The following is a 24,784-nucleotide window of genomic DNA, read 5'->3' as shown; positions in this document are numbered from 1 at the left end:
TCTATGGGCGCATGTGAAGCCCTCTGTGACATGCTTGCGTGTAAAAAGGGCTATACAAATAAATTTGATTTGATTTGATTTTGGTCGTAAACAGCATGAAAGGCTGCTTTTGAGAAGCATCATCTCGGTCCAGCGCTTACCCATAATCCAGTGGGCCCCCCTGGGTGATGGATGGGGAGTGGGAGGTAGCAGGAGCTGGAGATTTGGAGGAGGAGTGTGGGGAGGATGCGGCGGGGATGTGTGTGTGTGTGGGGAGGGATGTGTGTGTGTGTGGGGAGGGATGTGTGTGTGTGTGGGGAGGGATGTGTGTGTGTGTGGGGGGGATGTGTGTGTGTGTGTGAAGGGAGGGATGTGTGTGTGTGTGGGGGGGGTGGCCATCCAGTAGCGCTACAGGCTCTCCCTAATGTGGTCTGGCCTCTCTGTCTGTCATCCAACACCAGACAGCCTAACACTGTCTTGACAGTGACATTTTTCTCATTTTGTCTCTAGCCCCGTCCTCTGGCTTAGTGTTTTGATTATGTTGACCCACACCTGAGCATGCTACAGTCTACACTGTGAATAACCTGTCTCTGCATAACCTATGTGCGTTCTGTCAGTGTTAGCAGGCTACAGCTGACACAAAGGGATGGTGGGGATTTCAAATCAAGGTCACTGGCACCTTGGAGAATTTAACACTATTTCAGGCCTCCTTCTCGCTACACTCTATTCCAGCGCAGAAGCCTCGAACATCAGTTAGACGCACATTTAAGAGGCTGGCTAAGCTAAGCACCAGAGTAGGACAAGCTTTAATATCCCGAACAAAAACTGTCAAGCAGTGCGCTAGAACATATTACACCAAATGAGCTTATTCCGCCCTGAAACATACTGTTTGCCATCCATGCTACATCTCTCACGGAATGTCAGAATTACTTTTTTTCCTCCCCCTGAATATTTCAGCAAAATGTCTTGTCAGGGGTTCTTGGGGATAAAAAAAAAAATGGTAAGAGAAAAAAGGGCAAATTAAGAGTGCTGTGAGTGGGAAACGACTTGGTTCAAATGCAGAGGGCCTCTTGGTTATGCACACCCCCTCACTAATTCATGAGGGCTCAACTCTCAGAGGGGACGAAAGCTTGAAGAAGCTAAAGTCATTAAACTAAAGTGAACGTCAAATCTAGGTCTTATTCAGATGCTCATTTGGATGTATTCTTACTCCTCCATTTACACACAAAAAACATGTCTACCATTCAGCCATGGTCTAGCTAGCTGTTTATTGCATTACGTCTGCTCTTAATATTAAATTCTAGTACATACATTCCCCCCTCACCATACACAAGTTGTGATGTGCATCATATACTACATCCCATAATACTCGTGCTGTCCATGCACAGTGGCCCTGTCTTATAATCACACATCAGAAGAGATTAAAAGATTTATGCACAGATCCTCTGACGGAATTCTCCCTGCATACTGAATGGGAAGGTTGATAGACCGCGGTAACCCCTACTGTACGTGCCTGGAGTTCAGATCACAGGGAGTGCACTGCATCTGCAGGGTTGCATGACGTTCTGGAGAGGAGCGAGGGAGGAGTATGACACACTAACTGTGGGACTGAAAGATTACCACGGGCTAGCCCTCTCTGTGTTTCTGGGACCCTGTTGCTGCCACACAGTTATGTTGCTATTTTCTGTCTGTGTCTGTATAGTTGTGTGTCGTCTTCCCTTATGTTTCCCCCTAACGTTCATTCATCCATTCGGGTGTCCGTCTGTGATTGGCTTGTCAAAGTCATGTATCATCATTACCACAGCTGCTTCCGACCAATTGTCTCTGTGTCCGTCTTATTCAAAAACCCTTGTCTTTTGTTCGTCAGTCGATTGATTCTGTGTTGGTGCTGTGTGGTGAGTCAACTCAGTTGTATTTACATTCAGAGATATTAGTCATAGTAGTAAGTATAAAGCGTATGTGGTCCAGAATTTAACAATATCTCAGTTTTGTGCCTATACTAGGTATAGTGTTTTTAGTTTGTGTTTTTGGTTCTTCGCACAGAGGCAAGGGGTTAGGTAAGCAGCCCGCGGGCATGCACACCAACACATAGCATTACTTCTGTTAAGAACACAAGGCAAGTAATAGGAGCTACCCAATTTGGTCTTATTGGTTGGGCATTATTTGGTTGTGCAGGTGTAGTTTTTCTAGTTTTGTTTATTTGTTAGCGTTGGTTCCCTTGCTCCCCTGTGGCACATTTAGTTCCCCTGTAATAAATATAATGTAACATAGAAACATTGTTTCACTCTGGATATCTGTGTTTCAATATCCATTTGCACGTTTCTATTCTCTCCTCTTGATGCATGCTTCTAGTCTGCACCTCTCTGTCACCAACAGTCTCTGGAGGACACTACATTGCTGGGGCTTTTCAGAGGAAGTGAGGGGATGCCCATCTGAGACACAGAACATCCACGTTGACCCCAGCCAACAGAGAGGACAACTTGCCCTATTGCATAGTGTGTTGTGGGACCAAGACTCCCCCCCCCCGATAGTGAAACGGGGACGGGGGCTGAGGACGAGGGAAGGCGGAAGAGACAGATGGCACCAGATGGAGAGTCAAAAGTGCCCCTCCAGATACGCAAACTTGGCAACAAGACATTTTTGTTTGGGATCCTGGCATCCAAGCCGCTTGACCTTTGAACTTTGAAAAATATGTATCTACAGAGTAGCTACGTCTGTCCATCAGAGGTCAACTTTTGGAGTGTGATTTGATAGAAGGGATCTGGAAAATGAAGAGAGGTCACGTCCCCGGTGAATCCGATTCATCCGTCCGTTTGATGCTGTATCGGTCTGTGCATGTTCCCGAGTCATCCCTTTGCTGCGTATGAGTTGGTCATGTATGTGTGCCTGTCGGGTCAAGCCTACTTTCTAGTAAGACTGAGAGGAAGCATGGGACATGCAGGCCATGAGCAGGGCAAATCTGTCTCAGCCATCTGCCTGTTCCATGTGGATGAAGCAACGTTCACAAGCCTCAGCAAACACACGGATACACATTTACAAACATGATCACACATACTGTAACCCCAGCTGTAGATGGAATGGGGAGACAGTGTGCGGCAGAGAACACAGATAGAGTTGCCGTTAAATGATGAATCGTTAAACCAATTAGTGAGTTAATGAGGGGTATTGTGTTCATCATTAATACAGTGGATGATACATCGATTGAACCAGAGTTACATGTATACTATTGATATACTCTGGGACAGTGATTCTTTATTAATGCTAAAGCCTTTCTCTAATGACACAATATGACAGAATATGTGATAGAATATGACGCCTTGTGTTAAAATGGTTAGACACTGGAGGTGTCTCATTATCCAGCAACGACTGGAGTAAGACAAGATGAAATCTAGCAGAGATTACTTTAGTAGCGCTGCTGCCTAATTTCTAGGGCATCTTTCCAACCTGCCAGCACTAGGCACATGAGAGGTGACTGCAGATTTCACACTGCACCTTTTTTTTCTCTTATTTTTTTGGAAGTGAATCGTTTTTTATTTTTTTGCACAGATTACAGTTGGAGTGCAACAGTTGCTATGGAGATGGAGTGAAGTCACGCATGTGAAGCAATTCCATCGATGGGTAGAAGGGAGGCTTTAGCGTGGCAGACAGATACTGCAGTCAGGCTGGATGCTAGCTACTGGCTAGAGACACACTTGGCTCAAATCATACCAACAAGGAATTTAATATTTACTCTGATGTGTGTTAGTGTGTACTGTATGTAACATGTCTTTTTTCCAGTAAAACAGCCCAGCAATATATTTTTTATCTGCAGAACTTGAAAACCAATCTCAATTCTGGGAGTATAAAAAATAAATCCACTCTACGGATACAGTAACATATTCCACAGGCTACCACCTTCAGAAAAACAAACACCTCTAAATGTGTCATTGTATGTCATCAACCTGCACCTTGAGAGGGTCCTTCACTGGCCTAGCCCTGGCAGTGAAACACTGCACAGTGTGACAACACACATCAATCTCCATATCCCCGGATTTACATTTATATGAATCTAAATAGCATCTTCGTGATTGTAACAATGGTTGCTGCAGCACATGTGATTAACATGCTAAAGTCAGGCTGATAGCCCCCTCCAGTAAGTGAGTCGCATGGCCACGTGTGTAATTGGGCCTTCACACCGCTTTGCTCTCCCTCCACTTAACTCAAATCGATGGGCCCTCCTCCAGCCAGGCTATTTATCTGAGAGATCTGCAGGAGCCAGGGAAACAGCCACAGAGGACCTGGCCCCTCTGCCCTGCTGCTGCTGCTAGCTGGCAGCTAGGACGAGGAGAGGCAAGGCGAGGCAGGAGAGGAGATTAGAGGCGAGGCAGGAGAGGCGAGGCGAGGCAGGAGAGGAGAGGTTTAGACCACTGCTGATGGGGCTGCTGCTGTAGCTGGAGTAGCTTTATTCATGGGCGGAGGGATGAGGCGGAGGGGAAATGAAGAGCGAGAGAGAGGGATCAGCCTCTCTCTCTCTCCCCCCCTACCTCTCAGCCAATTCAATCCCATTTCAATCTCCCAGCGATCGTTCTGAGGCTGCCTTGGCCTATTACATCACTTATGCTGTTCATCAAAGCGACAGGGTGTGAATTCCCCCGTCCGTGACACCTAAATCATGACACTACCAACCCCCAGGCTACACAGAATAGCTGTTACTACATCTGGATCTGTGGGATGGAGCAGGACTACTTTGCAGGCTGACTGAGGCCTCTCCTGATAAGGAAAAGACATTCAGCCCCCTAAAGAATGACTCACAAATACAGAAAACCACACGAGACTGCTTCTTCTCATCACACCTTAATTTCGTTTAGCCAGGAGGATGGTTGACTGGGTACGGTACGCCTGACAAAAGGGGTATACGTGTAGCGTGGTGTGTCTGTGTGTCTATACGACTATTTATTTCTTACTGTATGTATAAATGCAGGAGTGTATGTGTGTGTCTGCTGGTATATGTGTGTGTGTGAGTGTGTGGGGGGGTGTGCACGTGTGTGTGTGTGCTTACCTTTAGTCCTCTTGGACTCCCTCCTCAGGGTGGTTTTGACACCTGGCTGGAGTTCGGCCTCTGCTGACATCCTCCTCTGCTGAGTCCGTGGTTTTCGTCCCCCTCACAGCAGATCCACCATGGGCTGGCAGCACAGCTCTCCGACCAGCCTCCAATGTCCTGGCTAGTCCCTCTCAGAGACGGGCGTCCACGCGGGAGCTCTCCTCCAGGTCCATGGTGAGAAGTCTGGTGGTCCTCTTCAGAGCAAGGGTCCGGCGTGAGCCCACTGAGCCTCCCGCTCAGTGCAGCTTCATCCTGGGGTTGGAGTGCCTGGGAGTGAGAGGTGGAGTGGTCCTCTTGAGCCGCTTCACACCCGTGCTGACATTGTGTTTGGCTCTCAGTGAAGGTCAGCCATCATCTTGTACCCCTTCTGCTTAGTCAGTGATTCCCCCTAAGGGAAAGGCATGGACTTCTTCTATAATATTTGATGGTATTTGCTGTCGAGGGAGTGAGCAGATATTCCGATCGGATGAAGCGATTTAGACCCAGATTAACTGTTCATCCAAGTTATTTCCTTCAAGCACTGTGAAGCAAACAGACAGGGAAGATGTTTACTGTTCACCGCTGACTATTAATTAACATGACAAAAACATTTCCTTAAATCAGTCACTCGAATATTAATTTAAGTAATGAAATGACAGCTACTAATTCATAACCCCAACAAGGTAGTTATTATCTGCTCCAGATCACCAAAGCTTAATCACAGGGCAAACACATCCAGTCATGTGTGCATTGTGTTTTCTCTCGCATGCTCAGTAACATGAAAGGACGGGGAAGAGCAGCGAATGACAGAATGACTCTTTTAGAACAAACTACGGAGAGTTCTGGCATGGAGAGCTATGAATTGGAACCCCCCAGTGAGTGTGGTGCCCTTGAATAATCCACTGCTAACATGAAGACACTGCCAAGCTGGCACACTGGGCCGACACTGCGGTTGGCATGGTGATGCCCATTGTTGGACTCAACCCTGACTGTCCTGTCCTAAAAAAATGAGCAGCTCCCATGCACTGGGCACACATGCCATGGTCGTGTGTGACATTGTGTGACATTGTGTGACATTGTGTGACATTGTGTGACATTGTGTGACATTGTGTGACATTGTGTGACATTGTGTGACATTGTGTGACATTGTAGGTGTGTGGCCTTATGTGTGTACAGTATGTGTGTGTTGGTTCGGGAGTAAGAGAAATCGAGAGAAAGAGAGAGAGAGAGAAAGAGAGACAGAAAGATAGATAGCTTAGCCAGGTCACAGGAACCACTTTTGCTCTCTCTGTCTCTTCAGGTAAGGCTTCAACTCTTCTATTATTCGGAAATGAGCTGCAATGCTGAAACGCATTACATTTCCTTGAACAACAGGTTGTTGCAATCGTCTGGCCCTCTGGGGGTGCAAATGCCTAGCCCAAGCTTCACCCTGCGCAAATTTCACCAGGGAATGATTCAAGTGCGCTTATGAGGCAGATAATGTCACGCCAGTCCAAGAGGAGGGCAATCTCCATATAAGCACGTCTCAAACAAAGCCTTTCGAGTGTCAGCAATGAGAACGAAATTTTCCTGTCACAAAGAACCTTATCGTAATGTAATTTTCATTGAGGAAGGAGACATGTCTCATTGTATTGGCCGTAAGAGTGATTTAATGTGATGTACGACTGCTTTTCAAAACCAATGGTATCTAGGTCACTCAGCCTCCCAATCTGCTCAGTGTTTTAACAGTTCCCACTGTCTCTTATGATTTGGGTCAGAGTTAACGAGCATCATTCCATTCTGCGGCTTCGAAGCTGTGGAAGTCAGCCTGTCAAAGCCACCAAACATAAGCCTTTTCTTTATTTATTAATTGGCTCATTTTAGTATTTTCTTTGTAAATATAAAGGGAGATTTACTTAAAGGACACTACTTAATTTCTACATCTAACTCATTATTCTGTTTCCATCTGCAACAACGAGTTGGCTAATGTAAAATGAAAACAATTAAAAAACTGAACACATATTTTCAGTCTTCATCTCTTGGGTTTGCAACCTGGCATCGGTATCTGTATCTGTAACCGGATTAGCTAACAAATCCAGCTTGCAGTGAGGAAGCACGATGAAATATGACAACTCTCTTCTTAACACCAACCACATCAATCACAGAGCAAGTCATTGATTTTTCTTGAGGGAGTCAGAGCACACACCTATGCATTGCCAGCCATACCCCTTGGGTACCAGGTATATATATCCTGTCATGAGCATAAATGGAATACGATGTGATGTGCCCGGAATCTTTACCAAAGCGGGAAAATTGTTTTTCTTTTTTTCATCGTGTTCGATATGACACAAATCTCAGTGCCGTATGGGCAGAGCCAGCGGCATTCCACCATTGGTCACCTGCGGACTAAAAAGGAGTGATGTCACTCAATAAAGTATTCATCGCTCCTTCCTTGGGGTTAACAAACTGATTAACATACAATTTACAAACACATACAATAATGTTGTGCTATAGTATTGGACTTTTCAATTAGAACATCACACAGTACATGTGCCTAGCAATACATCTCAGCAACAGCAATACAAAAAAGAAAGGGTCTTTGCATGCAGCCCAATTATCTATTTGTGATACTAATGATACTTTGAATTGCAGCAGACATTTCTGTTCGCGCACCTCATCAGGATAAGCTATTTAGTTCATCTTTAATGTCTCCCACGCAGACATAAAGGCTAATTGAATAAAAAGGACTGATTGCACTACATTCATTTCTCCTATTAGGAGCATTTCAAGTTTCTCAGTTAATCAGAGTGTACAATCAAGCTCCCACTGTAAGACAAGTCCTTGAATTCAGCAGATGAGTCAGTAAGGTTGAGTAGCCATCCATCACCCGATATGGCCAATTACACCTCTATTCAGACCAGTCTCTATGGAGGCTGCCGCCTGTGCTCTCCAGCTTGCATGTGACTGTCTAGTAGGCAGGCAGGCAGGCAGGCAGGCAGGCAGGCAGGCAGGCAGGCAGGCAGGCAGGCAGGCAGGCAGGCAGGCAGGCAGGCAGGCAGGCAGGTCCCTAGATCCTAACGCCTCCTACCCAGCCAAGGCTGCCATGGCCTGGGGGCTGCTAGAGCCGTTTGTTCGACAGACTGGCTTTGGCACCTAGCGCTGGTCATCTTTGTTACAAAATGCCCCCCAGCTTATGGAGCAGGACAGGGCTGTCACAACCCAGGATAGCACAGCCTCCAAGAATATCCCTGCTGGTTTACCTTGTGTCACCTATGACAACCACAGCCACCAACTGTGTCTCTATATCAACTGTGGATAAGACACTGAAAATGTATATTACACAAAGAATGACAGTAAACTGATTAGTTGGTGTAAGGATTAAACCAGTGTTCTACAGTACATTTGATGCATGAATTAATCAGCTGTTAGCTGTTATCAAGTTCTCATAATCAATGACAGTCTTGTCTCCGGTGGCCATACAAGAGCCTGATAGCCCTTGAATATAAGATAGGGCCTAATTTAATAGTGTCGCTAATTAGCTTCTTGTTCGTTGCTCATAGTTTCTATGAGGCGTATAGGTCTCCTTAACTGAATAAAAGCTTCTATTTTATTGGGTTAATCACACCAATTACTGTGATCATGGAATAAGTGTTTAATATATTAAGGTCATAAGAACACACACACACACAAGAAACCACACAGGTGTGAAAATCCCCAAAGTTCCTCTAAAGCTTGTCCTTTAGTATACCTTGCCTCTAGAGTGGACTGATGGCCTGTGACATGACACTGCTGCACTCTGGCTCATTACTCCTCCTCATTCCTGACAAGATGGAGGAATGAGTTTTGACGATAGTGCAAAGTCGAGTTGACTGGAAAACAGGAAAGCACATAAAAAACGACTATTTATGCATTGGAGCATACTCATTTGCTTCCTGATAGAAACAGAGGCCTCATTGCTTTGGGTTCAGCGCATACAGCTGGTAAACTAAATTAGTATAGCGCCGCAGTTGCTTTGCAGTGCAGATTTATGTCAAAATAAACCTTGGAGCGGTGCACTCACTTAACCACGGCTGTAGCAGTGGCCAGGCATGGCTAGTCAGAGGGCAGGGAGGAGTTACCCTCCACGGTGCTCCTACATTACCCTTTTACTAGCTCAGCTGCACTGGAAAGGGTCGCAATTTAGAGAAGGGGGGGGGGGGAGTACAGGATGTGACATCAATGAACAAGAGCGCTAACATTTTCTGTTCATAGAAAGTGAGCTCTCTAGTCGTAATTTGATTCTTCTGGGTTACGTTTCTTAGTCAGGAGATCCAGATTGCCGACCTTTTAAAGCGCATATGTGTCATGCTGCACTGTTGTGACAGTAAACAATGACTAAGAACTATAGCTGTGAGAGCGTCCCTGTTTGCGAAACCTAATGAGACACCCGTGCCGAGAAATGCAGCCAGCCAGCGTGAGACTGGACCGCAGTTGGAATGGTTAATTGGGCAATAGGATCCTCTGAACGCCTCCGATGTCTCTCTTAACTTCCCTGAGGAGTCTTTAATTCACTGTTGACTCGCTCTGTTGTTGTGCTCTGTCTCAGAGTCTAAACAGTGTGTTCAAACAGGCTATTTACCTCGTTCAGTGGGAGAGAACTGGGTTGGTTCCAAGATAGGAGGCCTAAAGGAAAACAGCTCTCTCACAGCCAAGACATCTCTCCCATCTCCCTCTCTCCTCCATTTCTGTCTTCCTTCTTTCCTTTCTCTCTCTCCATCTCTCTCTCTCTCTCCCAGTCCCTTTATCTCTAATTATCTCTCTGCCTCATTCCACCTTTTCTCTTTTTCTGTCTCTCACTGTGTCCTCTCTCCCTATCTTGTCCCTCTCCAGTCTCTCTATCTCCCCACTTGTTTATGGTTTTCACAGTGTTTCTTTATCTCCACCCAGTCCCCCCAGAACCCCCTGTCCTATTTTCTTGTTCTCCCTCCTTTTGGTTTGCACAATGACTAGTTGAGAAAAGACGGTTGAGGCAAGGTTTCCTTTGAAAATTATATAAGAACCCTCTCTTTATTCACTTGGTCATTACTTCATGCAGGGAGAAATTAATGAGACAATTAAGCAATTTTTCCATGAACACTTTGAACTGAATAAATAGCCAAAAGGTGACCTTTGTAATTGAACACAGGTCATGGATACAATTAAGATATGAGTCACCGCTATATAAAAAAAACTGACAAAACAAAACAGTTTTCTGACTTTGTTCATGGCTCATAAAACTTTGACAAAAAACATTTGATTTCAGGCTCACAACGCAGCTCACAACCCAGTACAGAAAGTCACTGTGTGTCTCTAAGGAAACCAAAGGCTCAGCTGATTGGCCAGTGATAATGATGATGAGGAAGGGCAGATAAGCATCGTAATATGCTCTATATAGGCCATCTCTTCGGCACTATTCTAACTACAAGACAACTTCTAGAACACACACTCTCTCTCTCTCTCTCTCTCTCTCTCTCTCTCTCTCTCTCTCTGTCTCACACACACACACTCTCTCTCTCATTCACACACACACACACACGCTCACACACACACATCTGCCCCTGACTACACTGTTGTCTGTGGGTGTAATTAGAGGCTCTCCCACCACACCTCTATGTCTCTCATTAATCTCACATGAGTAATTAGGTTGCTGCGACGTATGGAACTGCAGGAGGTGTGAAACTGGGTGTGAAACTGTTGTCATCTCATATGTTATCACACTCTGGAGATTGAGGGGATTAAAGCACACCACAGCCCATTGGCAGCTAATCATGCTGATAATGATAAGTGAAATATGATTTCCGACGTTACAAAGGCTCTGCAAGGTCATGAGCTCACACAGCCGAGAAATCTGGCTTCCAGTCATCATGTACTGTGGTCCAACAGCACAAAGACTTAAAGACCTAAGACACAGAGACTGTTACACCTCTCACAAAAGACCATTTCTATCTGAACCTGCACCACACAGACTACCTCTACCTCCACCACAGAGACTACCTCTACCTCCACCACAGAGATTACCTCCACCACAGAGACTACCTCCACCATAGAGACTACCTCTACCTCCACTACAGAGACTACCTCCACCACACAGACTACCTCTAGCTCCACCAAAGAGACTACCTCTACCTCCACCACACAGACTACCTCTACCTCCATCACACAGACTACCTCTACCTCCACCACAGAGACTACCTCCACCACAGAGACTACATCTACCCCCACCACAGAGACTACCTCTACCTCCACCATAGAGACTATCTCTACTTCCACCACAGAGACTACCTCCACCACAGAGACTACCTCCACCACAGAGACTACCTCTACCTCCACCACAGAGACTACCTCTACCTCCACTACAGAGACTACCTCTACCTCCACCATAGAGACTATCTCTACTTCCACCACAGAGACTACCTCCACCACAGAGACTACCTCTACCTCCACCACAGAGTCTACTTCTCACTACACTCACTACAGTCTGTCAGATGATCTGACAGCTGTGTGGAAAATGGGTTGTCCTCTGCTAAATGGATAACAAAAGTCTTATCTGGCCAAATTAAACACACTATGATATGTAACACACAGAATTTAAGTCAAAGTGCTATTACAATTCTGCATAGATACAATTATTTAAATTCCTCTTCATTACAACACTAATAATTAAGAAGTAACTGTTTGTATTGCTAGCAGACTTTCAGTGGATTCAAAAAGGTTGTCATTAAAAGTATAGCTGCTTGTCTGCTCACATAATTGCCTTTCTTTTCCATGCATTATAAAACACATACGGGCCCACACACACACACACACACACACAATGCATGCACAAATGCATTCCAGCTATTACCTACTGCCATAAGATTACAATCATCAACAACCCCATATGGAGTGCTGTCTACCCTGAGGTGGCAGGGTGGTAGCATGGGGGCCAGGGGAGGCAACTGAAGAACTGCACTACTCTGAGGTGATGAATGCTCTGCTGCTTATGGAGCCTCCTGTTGTGCATCTGTGAGAGCAGATGAATGGGGAGGAGTGCCTGATAAATTGGGTCACACGAACATGGCGTTTCTGGGTAATGCGGTGAAAATGCCTGAGGAGGGTAGTTGGGGGCAGCACGTGGGCCTACAACTGGGACAGAGCTTTTCTTACTCCCCCTCCTCACCTACAGCAATGTGCTACATGGGTTGCAACTTAATTTCACACACCTTAATTTAATACACACGTGCAAATACACACACACAGACACACAAGAGCACGCACACGTCCACGAGCACACACAGTTACACTATCGCAAACACGACACATGGACTGTATTCTTTGCAGGGCTCGTAAGGTGTGTGTGTGTCTGAGAGTCTGTGCATGTGTGCCCCGTTTAGCTCGAAGGACCCTTCTCTACTTCTACTTTGCTCCATTCGTTCCAGTTAGTGAGTCTTTCGCTTTATCCGACATGCGGCACGCTACATTTTGTGACGGGTAGATCTAGGCAGCTCAGACTGCCTCTTGACAGAGAGAAGTTGCTACTGAAGCGGACACACAGTCTACCTCTTTAAGATTTATCTGGAGCTCCACAGCCTTGCACTTCAATAGATGGATGACTATTTCATACATTGCCAACTGGCGCGACATGAGTTGAGCTGAAGGTCGCGGTGACTCATTTCAGGAACGTAGCTGGGCCGGTGAAGACAGAACACTTCATTCTGTCTTATTGACTTGTTTCAAATCTACAAACAGGCGGTGAGTTGAAACACGGAGACCCAGCAAAGGGAGAGATGTTCTGTAAGCCTGAGATTCACAGACAAGCCCAAGACATGGTGCAGTGTAGGATGCAGTTCAGTGTCCAGCTAAAACAAAGACAGAAGAAGACGATTGGGTGTACAGATTGCCTTGGTACCCGCAGGCATATGGCAGGCACCACCACACCTCCCAGCCAATTGAGTCTTAATGATTCATTGGTTTGGCATGCTACATCTCCCTTGTGATGGTTGGTGTCAGTGATGCATTGAAGATGTCCAGTCCCATGGAAGTGGAGCAGGCAGTGATGGCTGTTCTGGCCAGGCACATTGGACATGGCGCCACACACAGGCCCAACACCTCGCCGCCACTCACCAGATGTTCAGTGTCGCTCAGATCACATGATGACCCCTGTTTTTTTTTTCAATATTGGGAAAACTGACAGATCCTCCAACTGCTTGATTCAAACACCTGGTGACAGTGTGTCTGATGTAATAGTGCGAGAACGCGTGCTTGTGGGGGTGATGGTAGTTTTAACTATTGCTATATACTTATTAAGTAAGATGTTATTTGCACTGTAGATGCAAAGCAATTACTGTAGTATCGTAGTACACTGTTGAATTAATTCAACAGCCTTTTTCAACCAGACTAAGAAGTAGCCTGTGAATTTCTAAAATTGGCAACTAACAGAAATACAGGACACTGCCCATTTCCTCGTAACCGTAGTTTCAACGAGAGACTCCCACCCAACTTACATCTGAGGAAGCACCTGTCACCATGGGCTCATGCCAACCATGCATCTGCCTCATGCAACGCAGCGCCACAATGCACTTGAACAGAACCACCACCTCAATTGTCCCTAGGAACTACCTCCCCTCACCCCTAACCTGCATCTGCCCACCCGCCTGCACTGACATCTTCCTCACTGATAACAATCAGAGCAGAGATACCCCGCACAATAGAGTTCAGCAATCCTAATTGGCTGGCTCACTGAATTAAGTTCTTATAAAAGATTTAGACCACTGCAGCAACCACGTACCATACAGCCGTCTGTGTTTGCACTCTTCTGAAGAAGCATTACCTCCGGCCTGGGTATGTGAGTCTTCAGGGAGTTCAGTCAGAGGTAATGCTGCTGCATTACATGGGAAAACAACGGTTGTGATAGGCTTTTCAGCGGGACAAAAGGGGAATCAGAGGACATGGACAAGTGGGAGAGACAGCAGGAGCTGAGGAGTGCAGAATAACAACCAGCTGCATGTGTTGTTCTTGTGTCATCAGATTAAAGAATAGAAACAGCATGAAAAGAAAACATCCCATTTTTTGCTTTTATTCATTTTACAGGACTTGCCGAATGGGGAGAGGCATAATGGTTTTAATCCGATAATATGGCTCCAATACCGTCTCTGTGGTTTTTGCTGTCAGGAGCTGAATTAAGTGTCTTGATTCCAGTGGGAGACCAACAAAGGGCTTCTTGCCACAGAAGTGAATGCTCTCCAGCATTTTGTGCGGCACCATCTTAAGCCTCACAACTCACAGAGGATCGCAAGGAACTGTCACGGGACCACCGACTGCACTGAACTAAAAACAGAAGGTGTGTGTGTGTATGTGTTTGTGCGCTTGTATGTGTGGTCAAACATATGGACAGTGTGTGAGAACATTTGGCAGTGATCAGTTACAGCCAGACCTCTGGCTTGTATAAGTAGATTACTTTGGGCAGATTGGGGGAAAACCCTCCATGAACTGTCACACAACTGATACTGCTCTGAGGATAAACAGTTGAGCCCTGACACAAACAAGGTCCAGAACTAATTCCAGCCAACCAATCACAGCATTATTTTCACCACTCTTCAGTCATTCCACACCATACAGTATGCAACAAATTAGTCTTCCTCAGCATCATTTACAGGCCATAGCTCCACAGCAGGCCATTTAATGAGGTCATCAATGCCGAATTAGGCACTTGTTTAAGACCCACTCATGCAGGCACTGCACTGCACTATTGTACACGTGGTTGAAACGTGTTTAGTTTTATCCATGTAAGAATAATGTCAATCAACATCTCTGGGCTGACAGGTCATAGCAAGAGATGGCTCCCCACAAGGTCCTTTGAGCTATGTCTAAAACACAGTAAAATTCACAAATAGAACAGTCAAAAGCTAGTCAAATGTGGACTGGTAATCAGAATATCTAGTGGTAGACTAGGACCGTATCCATTCGTTTTCTTTCGTGTCCCAGAAATGATGAACCAACTGTGACAGAGGGGGGCAATTTGACGTGGTGACGCAGCAGATACCCCCAAACGCTCCGAAGTTTCACCGGCAATATTTCCACCACAATGAACCATGAACCATGAACTTGAACCACGATTAGGGGAACCCATTTATATTCACTGATATCCCGCAGTGAGTCGATATGTCATAGTGGCACCGCTGAGCTGCGCGCTTCTACAGGTAGGCACATCCGTTTGCTGGTGTGCATTCTGCTTCAATAGAAAATATGTAAGTTTATTAATATACGTTCATGTCAGTCGGAATAACAGTATTGACTTGTCTTCTACTCATATAGGCCTATACACAGGATAGATAAATCAAAGACCTGGCAGTTAAGCATTTGGCTAGTGTAGACGACACGCAGGGGGGGGGGGGGGGGGGGGGGGGGGGGGGGGTGCTTGGACACGGCTGAGGAATAGTGGGCTTAACTGTGAAGTCTCCTTCCCGAGCCTAGATCTGAAATGATGCACAATCTTAAAGCATCCGAAAATGAGTCCGTCTATAAGGACAACTTAACAAGAACATAACGCCTTGACCTAATTTATAATCATTGGTTTAGCAGTCAGTCTGAAGACTAGCCTGTAAACCCATTTTGACCATTCAAATCGAATTTAGCCACATAATCATGAATATTCCTTTTTTTAGGGGCTTCTTCATATTTCTATCAATGAAAATAAAACATCGTCTCTCCACTGCTTTCTTTCTCGGAAGATTGCGTTTACATTCAGTCCATAAATCTTGGCTATAGCCAGGGGGTTCTTTTTTGCATCCTAAAACATCTTCTAAAACATCTTAACTGGATCGGTAACTAAAAACGTAAAGTCTAGTATACACTACAAATGTTTCCAACATATCTGAGACTTACCCATTTGAAGCACATCCTACTCGAAAGTGTCCCATTTCTGCGTTTTAATCCAAACCAATGCCCCTTTCATTTGTGCGCTCTGATTTCCGTTTAGGAGGAATATCCATTGGTTAATTCCTTTTGCCGGACACACACTAAAATCACATTGGGTAAACCTCAATTCTTTTCGACAATTTTACAATTTCGGCGCCCCGTGAGCCGTATCTTCTACCGCCACCGAAGTTGCCTAGTTACCCCTCTTTCTCATTCAAGGTGGTTAAAGCGCTGTATACAGCGGCCAATCATAGAAGCAGCCGGAGAGATTAACTATTTCTTGGCTCGACTATTCCAGATTCAGGCGAAAACGAGGAGAGTGGGCGTGGAAAATAGGCCCCTGGTGACAGAAAAAATTAAAATGCACAGAGAATAATGTAGAAGGGATCCGTTAGAGGGGGAATGTGTGGAGGGGGAGGGGACAAGGGATTAAACATTTCACAAAAATAAAGAAGGGGGGTGGAGGGGGCTGGGACCAGTCAGAGGGGGCAGGGTACCAGTTGCCCATTTCCCACAAGAGAGCACTGCACATGTAGCATCATCAAAGTATATTATTTCAGTTGGTTATATCCAGCTGCCAGTGGTCTCCAACAGAACACATTGCTGTCCACAAAGGGAAGGCAGGGTGAACACTCTTTAAAAAGCAAAGATTCGTCTCATTTCTTAAATCCAAAATACCCATCCATCAGGATAATTGATCAGCCCCCTTTAACCAGCCATCCGTCAAGACCCAACTGCCTTCCCCTCCTTCTCCAGCCCTACTGCGTTGCCTCATCATAGGCCATATTGATTTCAATTTCCCTTCCTGCTCTGGGTGAAAGTTGTAGGGGAGCGAGTCAGCTTCAATCACTGTTACACAGCGCGTGGGGCATAATGACCCCCCACCACCATGCTCTGATGATATGGGGGAGCTCAAGGGACACTGTACATCCAGGTCAAGCCCCCCAACACTCCCCCCCGACCCCCAACCAAATGCCACCCCAGCCTCCATTGACTTTGGGCGGACTTCACACGGTGGTTGTGGACCCCGGGGCTGGTGCATTATAGATGAACAACAGGGGGTCCTGACGATACTGCTGGTGCGACAACAGTGCTTCTACAGGGACACGTCCTGGTGGGGGGTGTAGCCTTGTGGGATTGGATCCGCGCCCCATCACAGGGAATAATCTGCACATTCTAGCAAAATGAAACAAGGAATTTCATCAGCATCAAATGTTTTCCATCCTTCAGTACATTTAACAAGCTATCTATTCCAAGCTCTCTTCAGCCATCTCTGTTCCACAGAACAGTGTATGTCTGACCTGTGTTTAGGATTTATTTCTGTTCCAGTTGCTTTGTATTGCAGCCTGTGAGTGTGATTGATATATTACTGGCTGCACTCCATTCCACAGATTACAAATGGCAACGGCAGTGTTGGGGGTCCACGCTCTCAGCATTCCCTTCTCCCCAACTACGCGTGTGTGATGTATGTGCGAGTGTGTGCGTAAGTGTGAGAAAGAAAAAAAAACCTGAAATGGCGAATATCTGTTTTGTGTCACACACACATATCAGTTGATTGACGTGTGGCTCTTGGTTTACAGCACAGTAATCCCAGTGCCAATGCGTTCACAGATGGACTCAGTCTTTTCCCTGTTTGTCTGGTGGGGCCAGCAGCAATCTTCATGTTTCATACACACAACCCCTCTGCACTTTGTTGTTTACCAGGGAGGGGGCTGCTATGTGGCTTCTAATCCCCCTCTAACCCCACCTCCCTGGACCATAAGCTCCAGTGGCTAGCCCACTGTACATCTCCCACATCCACACATCTATGGCCATTCAAAGCAAAACAGGTCAGTGTCATCAACAAGATCAGGCAGCTGGGTCCTGTGAGGCGATGACTAATCCTCATTTCCAAACGCAGACAGACAAAGGAGACCCCTGCATAATGTTCACAGTGCAGAGATTCACAACAGTTAGTACACACATGGCCACATTGTTCCACCTCGTACTCAATCATCCAACCATGCACCTTCCCTGGCTTTGGCTGTGTCTTCCCTCTGGATTGGGTGTTTATTATTGGCAAATATCACAAGGGACAGATTATAGTTTTCCCCCTCTAATCTTCTCCCGCATCTGTAAGTGCTTTGATTTCCATGTAGATGGAGCTCCAATGATGGCAGGGGAATCGCCCTGTAGAAATGGGGAGAAGTGATAAGATAGCAATACCAGATCTCCATCTAGACAAAGACAAAGGGGAGTCATCGCCTGGTGCTGGTAATCTCTATTCAATCCAAGATTAGTGCAGCCAAAACCCCCACCAGCACCCAGGGCTAATGGTTAGTCATCTGCCTCATGAGAATTGGTGACTGTTGCCCCCCAAAACCCTGAAGGGTAAACTGATCAATAAACACTCCCTTGTTGTAATGATATGCTAGCCAGGATCTTTGGAACAGCGCATAACATTAGTTTCAGATGATCCACGTCTGTTATTGAAAGCAAATTTACTTAATGAATGTGTCATAATGTTCCATGAATAACTCATACATTGTAGGCATTGGGATGCATTGGTGGGAGCATTTTTCATAGACACAATGGGCATCGAACTAACTCACTAACTTGGTTTATGAAACCAAAAGGCCGTCCAACTGACTAATGGCTTCTATGGGAAGTGACCTGGGGAGAGGAAATTAAGTCTACACATTGCATTCTGTGATAATGGACTATTTTATCTAGTCAAAAAATACTCACATTATACTGGTGGTCATTGATGAAAAAGATTGAATGCAATTAGCATGCAGAGTGGCGTCAATGTGGGGTGTCTGACATTGATAAATGACAAGTGACCTCTGACCCAAGGCAATGTCAGAGCCTAAAATTGCTCTTACACAATCTGTTGCATACGTCGCACATCTTATAGAAACCATCCATTCAAATGGACATCATTTAGACTTGAGGCTTTATTTGTAGAGCAGACCACATGGGCTGTGTTACCTCTTAATGCTCTCTCCGGTGCTTCAGTGTGAAATGGACATGTGATGCTCTGGTTGCCCACTCAGCAACACCAAGCACAGAGAGGCTCACTGGCTGCTATGGAAACGTGCTGCCCCTCATTCATGCCCAATTTGTCAAAGGGACGTTTTATTTTAGAGGGTGTAATGGGTATTTAGAAACCCTAGCACACACAGGGGTGTGGACCTGGACCCTGGGCACACACACATACACACTCCAAGACTCATGTATGCAAGATTATTGTGATCAGCGTTTGTACACATTCTGGCTCTCTTCCTGAATATTAAGTCTTTTTATTTTACATGTTTTCTTGTTCCTCTAAATATCCTGTTCTGTTTTCGATTCAATTTCCTGAACCAATTCCTTCCCCTGCTGCAAACACATACACAAACACACATGCGCGCACACACACACACAGTCTCAAGAGAGAACCCATCAGTTAGACGAGTCCCAAAGCCAATGATTTAGGGATGAGCACATGAGAAAAAAAGAAGTTTCCATGTGTCAACACAACTTTGCAACACGTCAAAGAACTATGACAAATGTATGCATGCCGCAGTTTATGTTGGCGAGTCAAGGACAAACTACTTAATTACCCCATAAATTTGGGAGATGATTAATTTCCAATTCAAGTCATTTAATTAAAATATGCAAATTGACAGCCATCATCATAGCGTAAAATAAACTTGCCAGGGGAAATGAACTTCAGACAAGGGTTCACTCTCACAACACATTAATTGCAAGTAAAAAGTGATTGGACAAGTCGGGTCAAAATAAACAGCCACTTCCTTCTCTCACTCCACACACAAAACTCTATTGATTTAGTGGACACATTGAGGCCAAACCATGATGACTCAAGCTGGTTCTTCTAAAGAAGAGCAAGAGTTGGGAAGCCATTACAGATATAATTGGATTTCATTTCAACCATGTGAAGCAAAAAGGCTTGTCACCACCCCAGAAAAAGATGGAGGCCAAAATGCAATCAGTGTATTTGCTGCATTTCAAAAGTATGTGAGCGTGCATGTGTGCGTGTGGAGTGCATTAAAAGACAAACACACACATATACACACACGGACAAGTATAGCCTTCTTTAGAGTTTTTTTTTAACAGAACTGGTGACAAGAGAACAGAGAGCGGTCCTGTCTGTGTGACAGTTCTCAGAATGAGGTTGCAGAGAGAGACAAATTGAAGATAGGGAACCAAGAGACGTGCCATCTTCTCTGCCTCTCTGCTCTGGGAAATATGCTCACCATATTATGTGTGATGTCTGTCACTGCTAGAAAAACGTAATGGAGGTCATCTTTTAGGAGGGTGTGTGCACTAGGTTTTAGGACGCATTGAATACACACAAAACACACACACACAAACAATCCCATACAGATCTATCTGTCCGCAGTCAATTGATACAATTCAGGACCTCAAGACTCTTTCCTCTTCACATCGGGAAGACACACCCACACATTCACATGATCACACTCACAGGTAGACAGACGGGCTCAGCTGCTGCGGCCCTCATTGAGTGTTTTACTGACACGTATACTTAAACGCCCACCACCCCACAGCCACAGCCACACACACACACAGACACACGTACATACAATAAACACATCCAGCTATTACTGACACACAGCCCCCCCCCCCAACCCCCCTCACACACACACAAGACAAACACACACGCCACAGGCAGACTGTTCTGACTGCCTGGGCTATCCTGTTTTCTCACCATTCTCTCGCTTTCTCTCTTTGCTTGTTAATACTGTGGGTCCATTGTTGTTGAGAGATGGTTTCTCTCCAACGCTATGGAGCCTCACAATACAGAGACATGGTAATGAAGCTGCGATTCTGATATTCTGAGGCGTTGACCCAGTTTGGGTTTGTTCCACAGGGAGCGTTACTATACTACATCTGTTTGAAAACACAAGCCTAAAGTCTAATTCATGAAAGATGAATCTTCAGTACATTTTCCCTCAGTGTTTCCCAAGCGCAAAACAAAATGTGAAAGCGAGCAACTGTGCGCTGGTGATGGATAGTTACGTTTCATTGGCACTGGCCAGCCAAAGCAGCTGTAGATTTAAGAGCAACTTGCAACGGAAAATGAATTGCAGGTAAAGACTGAGAGAGCAAGAGATAGGGAGCAAAAGACATAGAGAGAGAAAGAGAAAGAGAGAGAGAGACAGAGGGAGAGAGAGAGAGAGAAAGAGAGAGAGAGAGAGAGAGAGAGAGAGAGAGAGAGAGAGAGAGAGAGAGAGAAAGAGAGACAGAGGGAGAGAGAGAGAGAGAGAGAGAGAGAGAGAGAGAGAGAGAGAGAGAGAGACACAGAGAGACACAGAGAGACACAGAGAGACAGAGACAGAGACAGAGAAAGACAGGTAGAGACAGGTAGAGACAGACAGAGACAGACAGAGACAGACAGCGACATACAGAGACAGACAGAGACAGAGACAGAGACAGAGATGAAGAGGAAGGGAGGTGGGAATAGAAAGTGAGGACGAAGAAAGAGATAAAAATCAGAGCGAGAAGTGGGAGAGAAAGGTCGATACTTCCCAGCTTCCGGTACTGTACTGTAGTAAAGACAATCATACACACGAGACGTATGACCCACGCATATAATGATGTAGGAGAACTCAAATGTCACTTGCTAATGGCAGCCTGTTACATAGCACGCAGTCAGGAGCCTCCTTAAGCCCACATGTCCTCAGGGAGGAGTGTCATAAAGAGAACACAGGGGAAGAACCATGCAGCAATGAAGCATGAAAAATGCCCTCCATCTGCAATGACTCAGCCTGAGAATCCAAGGTACTGAGGAAAATGTGCACCCTTGCTCCCCCCCCCCCTCTTTCTTTCTTTCTCTCTCTGTCTTTCACTCTTCCTCTCTCATTGCCAGTCTCTTTCTCGTCCTAGCTTGGTTTCTGTCCTATGCTCACTCTCTCCCTTGATCTGTTTCTCTCTCTAAACAAAGACACAAGACAAGACACAGGACATTCACCGGGTTTCTATAACAACATGGTTCCCTGTTTACTGACGCAAATACACATTTATTCATACACATTTCGAACTCCCCACGTCCTGGGTGAATCAAACTTTGGGTTTCTCCTTAGCTCCCTTGGTTGGGTAATCTGTTAATACCTCAGTCTCTGGATGAGGACCACAATGGGGATGGTTGGCTTCAACAGTGAAACCTTCAGTTGCAGGATGTAGTGTAACTAAATGTAGTGCAGTTGCACTACACTACATTTAGTTATTTAGCAGACGCTCTTATCCAGAGCGACTTACAGTAAGTACAGGGACATTCTCCCCGAGGCAAGTAGGGTGAAGTGCCTTGCCCAAGGACACAACGTCATTTGGCACGGCCGGGAATCGAACCAACAACCTTATGATTAATAGCCCGAATCCCAAACCGCTCAGCCATCTGAACCCACACTACTAATTGTCCTAGGGGTTTTCTAACCCAAATGAGCTCTGTAAACAAGGCTAAATATTACTGTATGAAAACTGTATAGCCTACATCTGGTGATTTGAGGAGAGATTCAATAGCACTGAGCAGAAAGACAGACTTACGCGGATGAGTGAGCTCACACACTTACAGGACAAACCAAGTAACACAGTTGGACATATTACATGCATTGAGACACTTAAGCTGCTAATGCTGTAAATAAAGAAATTAGATTCAGCCTCAACAGTCTGACATATCGACATCCCTCCTTAATTCAGACACAAACACACACACGCACACGCATCCACACAGACTTCAAGCACACTCCCACACACACATACACTTTTCCTCTTCCTCACAGATCTGGGTAGCCTTCGTTTCGCTCATCCGTGGTCTCTCCTGATGCAGATGTGCTTCCCACCTCGTTAACCTCCACCAATGGGAGCTGCCCACACGCAGCTGCGCATCAGACAGGCCTGCTCCCTGGCTTGCGTTCCTTCAGCAGGCTGCAGCCTGGCACGAAAACACCCCTCTGGCAGCAAATCAAAACACACCCCCGGCCCAAACACATCATAACCCAACGGGAGACAGCGCCAGACAGTGTCGTTTATTTTAAAAGGCGTATTTCTGGATCATTCCACACTTGCCTGGTTTACAGAGACCTTGTTCAAGGCTTCGCCCGAATGATTTTTTTTCATTGAGCACATGTTTAATGTCATATGACGGGGTGTTTAAGGTGAGTTCATATCTTTGGGTACAATCTTCACAGCAACACTTCACCTAGTCCAACTGGGCATGTATGGTCCTAAGGTAACCATAGCAACGCCTTGGGGCTGTGACTGGGAGGGAAGGAAAGGGAGGTCAAGGGTTGAGTACTGTTCAGTGGAAAAAAGCTAAATCAGCCCCTTGCCGAGACTGCAGCTCTGAAGATTGGCATCAAGCTGTAGAGGACTTCCTTGTCTGACAGCTCTGAGTTCCAGGCTCCTGTGACCCGAGCCTAACAGCAAATCCCTGCCCTCAGCTGGCATCTCCTATCTGGCCGTCCCAGAGACCAAACCCTGGGCTCTGGAGGTCAGGGAGATTGCTGTATCAGGATATTACTGGCTGCTTGTGTGTCGCCAGACAACAAGCATGAGTATATCTCTGATTCCTTTCAGTCAATCCATCCACTGTCCTTCTGTGAATTTTTTTTCCACATCAGAAGCGAGTCCACAGGTGGTAGCTTACTTAACGTAGCCATGGCAACTGCTGCTGGCTGAAAACGGAGAGAGAGTGGTGTTGTGTGGAGAAGAAAAGGTTCTTTCACTTACCTTCAGGAGTAACGACTTGGATGTGCTTGTGTGGGTGGTTCCTACTTAGCTAAGTGTTCCAGCCCATGACTCATCATCGGTCCACACAGTCCTTCCTCAGAGCTCCTAACAGCACAGGTGTGTCCCTGAGTTTTCTCCAAGACAGAGGGTTGCCTATCATCACCCCACTAGACCGCTGCTGGGGGAGGCTGAAGGGGTGGGTGGATTCGCTAGAAAATCCCAGTTTGACAGAATTGTGTTTGAACAGGGTCTAAGGCTAAGAGGCAAAGTGACAATGTCAATACCTGGAATTTACACAGAACAACGAATAAACACTATCTGGATACAAGATGTTAAATGTTACCTCTCCCCCTCAACATCCCTGCCTCCTCTTCATTCTCTCCTCTCTTTGCCTGTGTCTCCATCTCCCTCCCCCTCTTCTCCAGGTCTGTCGGATGGTGCTAGACCAGACTAGCCTCAAACACTAATCCTTTGGGATGCGGTGTGGGGCATCTCTTGCGGCGATGCCGGGAGTGGATTTGTAAGAGAAACACTGGTAAGCCGCTCGTCCCCCTGTCTTAATGGCAGATTAGAAACCTTACTCCATGCTAAGTCGACAAACACAGAGACATATCTGGCTGCCTGGCAGGTACAGGAGCAGGGTGGAGCAGCACTGAGCTCAGGGAACATGAGGGGCTTGTCAGACTGTGGTGGGGAGTGAAGGGACAAGTACAATGCTCATGAACTAAATCTAAGCTACTTAATGTGGCAAGCGCTAATTCAATTTTTCACGGGAGGAGAAAACGGCGGATGATGAGGTAAAGATGGTACTCTCACACGAGTTCACCTTTGCATGTTTATCTTCTTGACGTCTCTTTCGGCTTGACCTTTTTGTCGAGACATGGAGCTCGAAACGTATTTCAGTTGGTATGTGAAGGTTAGCTTTGGCTCACTCCCCAGGCGATGTGCTGGTGTACAGGTATATCTGTGTGGTATTTGTGATGAAAGCAGGTGCATGAAACCAAGGACAAAAAGTCACAGAATATCCACGCTGGATTATTTCCATTCATCCAGTGCACATCCTATAGTGGCCCACCTCAACAGTCTACCTTCAAATGTACTTGAGACACACACACGGAACTC

The 24,784-nt window shown here is 45.9% G+C and overlaps 1 protein-coding gene across 4 annotated transcripts in view; it reads right to left on the bottom strand.

Annotated features, from left to right (window-relative positions):
- The window catches only part of LOC124472701 (disabled homolog 1-like), a 30,137-nt gene extending 13,993 nt beyond the window's left edge, over positions 1–16,144 (bottom strand). For 2 of the 4 annotated variants that reach the window (XM_047027690.1, XM_047027692.1), the window contains exons 1-2: positions 15,899–16,144; positions 5,018–5,579 (exon numbers count right to left, since the gene is read on the bottom strand). In XM_047027690.1, the coding sequence (XP_046883646.1) occupies positions 5,018–5,087 (70 nt within the window). In that variant the 5' untranslated portion in view covers positions 5,088–5,579; positions 15,899–16,144. Of the gene's footprint in view, positions 1–5,017; positions 5,580–15,898 lie in introns of those variants that run through there. The other 2 variants (XM_047027689.1, XM_047027691.1) reach the window with 1 other exon arrangement.
- Between the last annotated feature and the right edge of the window lie 8,640 nt (positions 16,145–24,784).

The sequence above is a fragment of the Hypomesus transpacificus genome, chromosome 10 (assembly GCF_021917145.1).
Source record: "Hypomesus transpacificus isolate Combined female chromosome 10, fHypTra1, whole genome shotgun sequence".
In the NCBI taxonomy this organism is placed as follows: Eukaryota; Metazoa; Chordata; class Actinopteri; order Osmeriformes; family Osmeridae; genus Hypomesus; species Hypomesus transpacificus.
The sequence above is the reverse complement of the archived record's forward strand: the minus strand, read 5'-3'. Positions and strand labels throughout refer to the sequence as shown.